General features: G+C 40.3%; 1 gene segment (V, D, J or C); it reads right to left on the reverse strand.

Annotated features, from left to right (window-relative positions):
• Positions 1–1,864: 1,864 nt before the first annotated feature.
• On the reverse strand, positions 1,865–2,401 carry LOC103900574. The segment is given in 2 exon segments: positions 1,865–2,250; positions 2,343–2,401. Coding segments are annotated over 2 exon segments (435 nt in total).
• Positions 2,402–10,942: the final 8,541 nt, after the last annotated feature.

Here is a 10,942-nt window from a genome sequence, read left to right on the forward strand (position 1 = left end):
TCTGAATATCTTCAAGGACAGAGACTTGACAAGCTCTCTGAGAAATCTGTTCCAGTGCTGAAGTACCCTCAAGAGAAAGCATTTTTTTGTTATTTCTAATCAGAGTTTATCTTGCTGCAGCTTGTTCCCACTGGCTTCCACTGTGCCCCTCTAAGACTCCAACTCTGTTTAGGCAGTTGTAGTCATGCAAATAGCCATCCTTTAGCCTGCTCCTCTCCAAGACGAAAAAAAGCAATTCCCTCAGCCTCTCCTGTTATGTTTCTGCTCCAGTCTCCTGATCATCTTAGTGACCCTCTGCTGGACCCTCTACAATTTGTTGATATCGCTGTTGTACTGGGGCTGGGGCAGGGTGGGGGTGTGTATGGACAATAGAGGTAGTATTCCAAATATAGCCTCACAAGTGCTTCAACATGCTAACTGCATTCTTGCTAATGCAACCAAAAATGTAATTAGCCTTTATGGCTGAAAGGGCTTGCTGCTTACTCATGTTCAATTGCTTTTCTGCAAAGCTGCTCCCTAGCCAGTCAGCTGATATTTAAATGACTCAGATAAAGGTTCTTTCACCTTTTCCTCAGGGGATGTGCCTGTAATCCAATAACTCCTTTCCCAACGAAGAAATGCTGTGTAATAACCACAAATTGAAATTTTCCCTATAAGTTCAGTATGCTTATCCTGCATGTGTGGTAATATAGATACTCCTTTGCCCTACAGCATTTACAATATAATTTGACATAATTCAGATTGGGATAAGAATAATCTCAGAATGTGGATGCTGTGTCTGTAATTATGGAATGTTCCCATTCTATATTCTTTCTTTAAACCTTTCCAAAACCCTCTGTCTGGAAACATATTATTATTCTTATTTATTTCAGAATGAGCAAATTATGCAGGTGACTTTTACATATCACAAGGACTTTGCTTAGTGCTTTCTTGCTGTAGGACAATTTAGGACAATTTGTTATGTTATCATCATGGAATGCTTACACCAAAGAGTACCTCATGCTATGACTAATTCCACTGCATCAGTGACACTATCTGGGAGAATAGTGGTGCTGGAAAGACACTGGTAGGTCTTTGTGTGTGAGACACAAGATTCTTCATGCCAAATCTGAAGTATTCCATCAGAGATAGGTTATATAATAAATAAAATTACATTCACATCCTGCTTGTTCATCCCTCTACATTTTTGTCTTCAAAATATGGATGCTCTCTGGAGCAGTGTTCATATTAGGGCTTAGCTCAAAGTCAGAGAGAACTACAAGACTTTGAATGAGGAACATCACAAAGTTGCCTGGGAGAAAAAAAACTCAGAACTCATCCACAGAGAGAAGGAATAAACCAGATTAATATAGATTGTGTTGCTGCTTATTAGGCTGTGAGAGGTATAAGTTCGAGGCATAAAGAGAGAGATGTGACACACATAGTGGTATGTGCTTCACTATGTAGCCAGAAGTAAACTGTTGACAATCTTAGTTCTCAGTTTTCTTGTGATTAGGGTAACCTTTCCAAGCACAGTGAAAAGCATTGTGGCTTTCACTGATAATATTCAGAGGAATGACAGTGCACATACAAGTCACTATCTCTAAAGTATTTCAGACTTAGACATATGTATATTTCAAGTAACTGTTCTGTGTCAGGTAAGAAAATGGCTTAGGGGACAATAATTTGTGGCTGTGTAGATTGCAGTTTCCATTTCCTTTATTTTATGTCTGCATTTGATTATCAATTTTTATTGATTGTTCTGATGAGATAGAGAATAAATGGCTGATCAGGAAAGAAGAGTTCAGCAATTGACCTGCACTTCAAAGACCTATTCTGCCTCTCCTGTTCCAACTCCTCGGCAACATCTCGTTTGTCAATAGGCCTACATACCCTTTTCCTGTGCTGAGAGCGTCTCCCTTCTGAGGGAGGGTGCTGGAAAGGAGAGAAGTTTATGTAAAGAAAGCAAGTGACTTTGAAGTGTTGTGTCCAAACTGCTGGCACAGAAATAGACAGCTGAATGGTTCATCTTCACAGATAAAATATCCAAATAGAAGTCTGTGAGGTTTAACCGGTTAGCTTTGTATCCAGTGTGAATGTCACCCTCTTGCTTCTGATTTACACCAATGGAATAATAGAGCAATTGCAGCCCCTTCCCCGGCTGCTGCAGGTACCAGCACATATAATTGTGATTATCATTTTGACTGCATGTCAGAGTAGCTTTCTCATCTTCTTTCAGTACAAGACTTGAGGTTTGGGTGATTTTAGCTCCTATAAGACAAAGCAAAACAAATACACAGTAAAACAAGTAAGCTACATTCTCCCAGAGCAGAGCAGGTATCATAGCTCTACTGACGCCTTACTTGCTCCAAAGAAGTACATGGCCACACACCAAGCTGTCCACATCCTCATTTCTGCCTCAGTAGTCAGTGAGCATGCCCCTATAAGGGATTTATATAGGTCTGTTTCACATGTTTCTCTTAAACCAATAGCAGAGATCTCTGTAACAGCTAAATCTATGTTGAAAACCAAGCTCCTTCCTGCAAGAAATGTCAAGCAAACACTTTTTTTGGAGTGTATCTGCTGAAAACACACAGAAAGTTTCAAACTGACTCAGGTGGAAGTTTTTCTTATTCTATCAGACAGGATATTGTCATATATGACAACTGTCTTTTTTTTACCCTCATATGTTTTATTTTACCTTTTGATATATTGTTTCCAGAACACAACAGAAAATGTTTCGTGTAAGCAAGTAAAGCGGGTTTTTTTTGTATTCATGACTGCTGGAATTTTTTTCTGGAAAAAGAGCAAATACAATACATCTGCTCAGACCTTAATTATTTTTCTTCCTTCACCTGTCAGAGCCAGCATTCATGATCTTGTTTTGGGAACAGCTTTATATGGGACCCTGTTGTAGCCTTAGCACACACCAAAAGTGAAGGAAACTTGGGTTGTTCCTAAAGCAAACATCTAACAACTTCTTTTCCCTTAGTTGTCCCAACAGTACCTGTACTAATTATAAACCCAACTTCCAGGATTCAGGGTGATATCACTGTCTCTGACACAATCTTTTAACCTGTGTTAAGAAGACTGATCACTGTCCTACTATGGTATTTTGGACGCACAGTAGGAACCATCACAGCAGTTGTATTTGCCATCTGTAGCTTTTAAATGAGGCCCCAGAGACCAATGCCAAAATCAAACAACCCAAGATCCATGCTACTGAAACTATTCTTTCTTATTTAAGTGAAAGGATACCATCTGGTGGAATGAATCGGTGTTTACAGTAATCCTTAGGGGCTGTATTTCCCACAGTTCTCTATTTTTGCATTGGCAGAACTGCATGGAAAGGGGACTGGAACTAATGCACCAGAGATACCTATGTCTGTTATTAAACTGATGACTGTGAAATGATTAATTGAAAGTGTCGTCTCAGAAATACACACGTTCTTTATCTGTAGGAGAAAGATCTCAGAGCTGATATTAAGCATGGGATTTCACAAAGCCAACATAATGCAGGGGAATTCATGTGTGAAGTAGCTGATGAGGTACCTAACTAGTGACATAGATATGCTATGTAAAAGTTGTCCTAAGATTCAGGTAAATGGGATGGAAAGAGAAACCTGCTTTCACACAGAACACATCGTTAGAGTTTTCCTCCAGGAAACAAGCAATATAATAGGTAAAACATTCAAGGAGAATGTCTAGATTGAAATCCCCCATTGTCATTGTTTCAAGTCAGGATCTGAATCCAGACATACCAACTCTCTAGTGTGTTACAAACTTGTGTTGTCATAGGATTTTTGTTTGAAAAAGATCTGACAATAGCAATTTAGTATCATTTGCTTGTTCCAGAACCTCTTCTCCGGTCAATTCATTTTCAGACAACAATTCTGGTGAAGACCAGTTACACAAAGAAGGATTTCAGTATGGGTTTCAGCATGGATTTCGTCTGTTTCATAGCATCAACAGATGTTGATAAATAATTTTGCAGGGGTCTCTTAGCACTCTTTATTGATAGAATTTTGAATGCTACTATTCTTCAGGGCTGAGTGATAGGTTTCCTTTCAGGAGATCCCTGACTCATTGATAGTGTCTCTGCTTCAGATCCCTGTGTGTTACTTGCTCAATGTACCTGAGGGTCATGGAAGTTTCAGCAGAGCACAATACTGTTGCCATTGCTCTTAGGCCATTGGCAATGTAGATCTTCCTACTCAGACTTAGAATTTCAATCCACATTCATTGAGATGGCTGCTTCTTTTCATTTCAACCAGTTCTAAATTCTCATTGCAGATAGTATTGTTCCATCATTAGCACAGCTTATCTTGGCTGAATATTTTGTATTCTCTATTATATTATCCTGGTCACTCTAGTCTCTCCTTCAAATTTCTGGTCTGACTTATGCCAAGTTCACTTAGGGCTGCACGTACCATTTTCCCCTCTTACTTTTTAGACACCTTTAATATAAATAAAAACAGATATATCACTGTTTTGTTCCCTTCTGAGCATCCTATTTCAATGCTATTCCCTTCCCCATTCTCCATCTGATTAATTCCATCCTCTGATCTAACCATCTCCTGAGGTTAAAGAATTTCCATTACTTCGACCATAAAAGAAACATCATCTCAAACCATTTTCTGCACTTGTGACAAGACTTGAAAATATATTAATGTAGCTTAAATCACAGTGCAAAATTAATAGAGGGACCTATATAGGTACTTACATAGGTACTTGTTAAGACTTGAGAAATCAGGTAGCCCAACAGTGGCGAGGCTGCTGCAGCTCCCTTTCCCTAGGTCCACCCACTAGCAAGGCTGAGTGTGTATTCCCAATAGGCATACAAACACATACACAATGCAAATATACGTACACACACAGCCAGCCACGCAAATCAATACAGACAGAAACACTCATGCAAACACAGATGGCACTAACAGACCTGGACGTATGAGCCCCTGAGGCCTGCAGCCCCACGCCACTTCCTGGTACAGACCCCCTCACTCACAGATACAAACCCTCATGCACTCCTTCACGCACATGTGCATGCGCATGCGTGTGCACGCACACACACGTGGGATCCCAGTAACTGGCCTTAGACACTCAGTCTACCCAGCAACGGGCCCTGAACTCCCCGGTCCTCCAGTTACCTCATGCACCCACATGCACACTGGGACCCACACAGATAGATTAGGTAGATTGGAGCATTGGGCAATCATCAATGGCTGAAATTTAACAAGAACAAATGCTGGATTCTGCACCTGGGACAGAGGAATGCCAGACACAAGTATAAACTGGGAGAGGAGCGGCTAGAGAGCAGCCCTGTGGAAAGGGATCTGGGGGTGCTGGTTGACAGGAGGCTCAATAGGAGTCAGCAGTGTGCCCTGGTAGCCAAGAGGGCAAACCATGGTCTGGGCTGCATTAAACACAGCATGACCAGCCAGTCAAAAGAGGTGATTATCCCATTGCATACAGCATTGGTGCAGCTTCACCTTGACTACTGTGTGCCATTCTGGGCCCCACACTTTAAAAAGGGTATTATGGTACTTGAATGCGTCCAGAGGAGGCCAACAATGCTGGTGAAAGGGCTGGAAGGCATGTCCTGTAAGGAGCAGCTAAGGACACTGGGTTTGTCTAGTTTGGAGAAAAGGAGGCTGAGGGGCGACCTCATTGCTCTCTACAGCTTCCTGAGGAGGGGAAGTGGAGAGGGAGGTGCTGAGCTCTTCTCCCTGGCATCCAGTGATAGGACGCGTGGGAATGGTTCAAAGCTGCACCGGGGAGGTTTAGACTGGACGTTAGGAAGCATTTCTTTACCGAGAGGGTGGTCAAACACTGGAACAGGCTTCCTAGAGAGGTGGTTGATGCCCCAAGCCTGTCAGTGTTTAAAAGGCATTTGGACAATGCCCTTAATAACATGCTTTAACTTCTGATCAGCCCTGAATTGGTCAGGCAGTTGGGCTAGATGATCATTTATACTATGGATGTCCCAGAAACTGGCCTTAAGACATGCAGTCTGCTTGGTAGTGTCGCAAAAGAGATTTGGGATGTTCATTGACCAAGGAGGTAAGGGACACAACGGCAAAATTACAGAAGGTTTATTTCATGATAATGAGACACTTACACGCTTCCATAAGAGAAGAAAAAGTGTCCATAGGGATGTTCTAAGAGTTTATATATGGCTTGAAATAAAATGCTAAGTATAATCATCCAATGGCACAAAAAAATCACATTAACTTCCTTTGAAGTATTCTCAGGCATTCTGTTATGTGCTGCCCATGCAGTCTGTTTGTTAAAACATGACCTTCTGTGGTCCAGATGTTCCCCCTTGCTTGCCAAATACAAGTTAATGTTTATTATAAGTTTTGTACAATACCCAAATGCTCTTTTCCTGCATCCCATAATGATGCAGACCCATGTAGGTAGTAACACTCCTGTCTGCAAAGTGATGCAAAGAACCTGTCTCCTTTACTCACCTGGATGGCTTTCATCCTTGGATAACGGTCTAATCACCCTCCTGTGATAGCCCTGGGAGGAGCTAAATGAGGTTGCTCTGATTTCTGATAAGGTTAGAGGTGGTTCTCCTGCCTCTCATTGTTCCTCTGGCTATGTGGTTGTGGAGATGAGTCTTTAATCATTAACATAACAGTATCTATACAAACAGTTCAAACTAAAATGTACATTTACAAATTAGGCAATTTTGTATGTTCTGTTAGTCTGGGATTGAAATTATGATGTCATACTGAGGATGAATTTTTAAAGCCTTGTTATCCATTCACAGATGAATCCAAAGGTACAATTTAATGTTACAGCAATTTCTGTCAAACCTTGCACAGTGGCTGAATACAATACTTTTGCTTTTCTGCTAGCAACAGTCTCCTTCACTGGAATGCATCATAATGTTATGTGGCTATAGAATGAGTCAGAACACTTTATTGACCATAGAAAACTAACATGCATAACACACATCAAAATTATTCATTTTCCATATGAGGAGTAAGAAGATTTGGGTCACCCAGTGGCCCCCTAATCATTAGGTATGAGGCAAGGAAAGGGTGGGAACCTGTGACTGGAGGTGGCAGGAAACAGGATCCACTCCTCTTGGTGATACCTTCTCTGAAGTCCATCAAGTTCTAACATGAAACTGCATTTTCAATTCCTTGTATGATAATATTACCACAGCTCAGAACACATCAGATATTATGTACACATTTTCATGTTCTCCAATTATAAAACATTAGATGCTCTTTCTTGTTCTTTGTCCAGACTATGTAGTTGTCATTTCCTTGGTCTTTCTCCTGCCAGGTTGGACAACAGTAATAAGCCAAGTGATACACCCAACATGTTACAGAAGTTACAAATAGCATGCCCTTTATGAGGACAGGGAAACAATCTGCCCTGCCTTCCTCCAGCTCATCAACAGCATCAGATGATAAAAAAAAGACACAGGTCTAATTGCAAGATTTTTCAGTTCACACTGGAAGGTCTTATCTCTCCAAGACCATATCAACATGTATATGGAATAAGGCCATCTTCCTCTGGAGGCAAGAGCTGTAAAATTCCAGCGTGCACATGAGCTTCCAAGAACATGTGTTTCAGAAACAGGACCACAGTGTTTCATTTCAGTTTTCCATGTTTCTGTGTGATTAAATTTGGTGGTTTTTAATAGTTAGGGGAATAAATTACAATCATTCCTTAAAGGGACAAGGAAGTTTTCTATGGAAGAGGGGAGAATAAGGGAGGAAGGCAGGAAGGAAGACTGGTCTGTATTGCTCTTCCTGCAAAAAGAGGCTTGCCTCTATTTGTGTACTGAAAAGATCTCAGCTTCCAAGAAGGCTCTGTGGGAAAAAAGTTGGATTTCTGAAGTAACTAAAATGCTGCCTAACAGCAGAGCCTTTTAATTAATCATATAATAGAACTAAGGATTGGACTGTATATCCCAGGGAACATCCATTGGCGAGGGTGGAAGGGAAAGAAACTGGCCTACTGGCTGAAACTTGGTCTGTTCAGCTCCTCACAGCCAAGAGTAAAGGAGATTTGGGGTTTTTTTTGTCACGGGAGCTGCATGCGCTTGGTCATACTGAAGGCTCCTGGCACAATAATGCACCCCTATGTTTTTTTTTTCCTGATAAAGTAGTTTTATGCTCAGTGTAAACTTACACTTCTTTTGCTGCCTGGCACTAAAACATGTTATCTGAACTCCCTGGACTGGTTGTTGGAACCAGTAGATGCAAGATTGCCTCTGTAACCCTCCTGGTGGAGAATCTGAATGTGTCCACCTGTAAAAGAAAGAAAGAGAGAAATAAAGAGGGAAGGAGTAAAAAAAAAAAAGAGAAAGGAAAAGGTCTTCTCATGTCTGGCAGCTCATTTCTGATCATGTATTTAGTGAATGTCATGATAAAAAGGAGAAGCAATGGCTACCCAGGTATCTTTCTTTCCTTCAACACCACTGATCTCAGATAATTTGCCTTCCTTCAGGCAGGTAAAAGCTACAGATCAGTTGAAACAAATACCGTTTCAGACTTTCTATCTCCCCCTGCCATTTGTGATATCCTTATGCTTATCCCTAATGTGCTCTACAATTCCCATACAACACTCTTACAGATGACTTCCTTTCTCCCCTCTTTTCTTCTTACTTTTCCTCTTCCTACTCCAGTAAAAGTCATTGTTTCTCAATGTGATTTCTGTGCCTGTACGAACTACACAATCCTTTTGCATCAAGACCTGCCAAGCTTCACAGTTGTGATCAGCCTGTAGTTTTGTTCGTCTCCAGATAACAAAGCAACCTTTTAAAATTTCCCATTATTAGATCTTCAGATGACTACTTTCTGTCATCTTGTAAATGCTTAAGAACACAAGAAAATCTCGGACTTCCCCACTCACTCATCTGGTCTGATGAACTACACGACCTCATCCTACAAATCCTACCTTTTGTTCTTTCAAACACACATACAGTATGAAAGGTAGTATTCTGAAGGCCTCCTTCAATTTGGCAAATCAAAACTAGAACAAACCATGTTCTCCCATTCATCCTTGTTTAGTCATTCATATCACACTACTTAGGAGCCATGAACATCCTGTCCTGCAGGACTGATGACTCCTTGGGCAGCTGATCCCAACTCCTATTACAGTCTGCCTCCTCTTTTAACTACCAGCATCAAATGTTGCAGGCTTACTGCTCCTTTGGTTCTGCCTAATAGACCAGTTTGTGTATGCTTTAAAATGGAGAGCCAGTGGGACAATGGACAGCATTATGAGTGGAATAGTAAAAGAGAAAGGTTGGCATAAAGCTAAGAAGTCCTCTTGTCTATCAACAGGGCAACTACTTTGGTAAGAGAGAAGACAAAACTGGAAAGAGCACAGACAGAAGACAGATGTATTGTTTCACTCAGAAGAGAGCTAGATGGAGGATTAAATAAAGAGATATCCAAAAAGAAAGTCAAGGAAAGGATAAGTTTAGTCAACCTGCAATAATACAGACTGAGATCCAGGAAGTATGCATGTCCTTCACTTCAGCAATACCTAACATTCAAAATACTGATTTTGAGTATATTTGCTGTCACTGAAGTTAATAAAAGACTTTGCAGTGGAAACAAAAGCTACATATCTCTCAATTGTCATGTAAGTGAAGAAGCATGCTTTACAGCACAGCTGCAAATAAAACCTAAAGGATGCTGGCTGCCACACATTGTTGAGTAGAAGATACTGCTCATTAACTGTTCAATAATTTACTGCAAAATTAAGGAAAGAAGGCAAGTCAGCAAAACCTTAAAACCAGCCTGAAACTGCCATTTTATCACATGGTGATAAATGTATTTAACAGCAGAGATTGCTTTCTGACACGTCTGTGCAAAACCTCATATATGACCACCAAACAAAATTCATTTCTTTGTTCCCAATCTTACACATATGATAAAAAAAAATAAAACCAAAGCATTTGACTCTGCAAACAATTATGCTTAGCAATTTTGCTTCCTTCCAATATACAAATAACATAGCCAGGCAGTGAATAAAGTGAGGGTCACACACTAGCAGGACTAAGAAACATGGCTTGCATTTTATGAGGTCAGCAGGACTATATGGGAGGAGAAGGAAATCTTTCTGGCTGATGATACTACAAGATAGAGGCATAAACTGACAATATTTAAGGTACTTTTAATTAACACATATAGCTATATATCTGATATATGCACTCAAAATGTGCTTGTTACTGAAAGAAAGAAAGAAAGAAAGAAAGAAAGAAAGAAAGAAAGAAAGAAAGAGAGAGAATACTACTATTTCTGTATGTCACAACTATCCATTTTTACACTGTTCAGTTTATTCCAAAAATTTTATTACATACTGGCTAAAATGAACTAGAAGCTGGTTCTGCAAACAGTTAAACATGTAGGGGAAGGTGGGCTGAATCTGAACGACGTTAATAACTTTTTCCTAGTTTGATGAGCGTAATCTGTTTATCAGGCCACATTTCATTGTACAACAATGTACACAAACCCTATTATACTTCATCATTCTTATCACACCCTGAGAAAAGAACTCATGCAGTTAGTTACACCCACTTTAAGACACTTCCCCTCTGGCAAAAAAGGAGAGCGCCATAAATAAGAATTAGGCCCGTAAACACCTGTATTTATGGTGATGTTCTATCAGTAATCAGGGTACTTCTTACAAGAGAAAAATATCTCACAAGCTAAAGCACACATAGAACTTTACTGCTCCATTTTTAAAGTTGAGTGCCTTGTCATAGAGGAAGTGTTACCTTAAGTTGGCAGACGAAAAACTCTCTAAGACTCAATTTGGAGTTTTAGAAAGCAGGAATTCTTTATTGCGGCGCTGGGCGCACAGGGGATCGCTCCACCTAGTGTGCGCGCCGGGCTGCTCAACTATGGGAGTTATGTACAATCAGAATATACATATTCATTAAATTTCTAAGAAATGATTAGCATATTCATGTTATTTCTTGGAACTC

The sequence above is a fragment of the Aptenodytes forsteri genome, unplaced genomic scaffold (genome assembly GCF_000699145.1).
Source record: "Aptenodytes forsteri isolate BGI_AS27 unplaced genomic scaffold, ASM69914v1 Scaffold405, whole genome shotgun sequence".
NCBI classification, from domain to species: Eukaryota; Metazoa; Chordata; class Aves; order Sphenisciformes; family Spheniscidae; genus Aptenodytes; species Aptenodytes forsteri.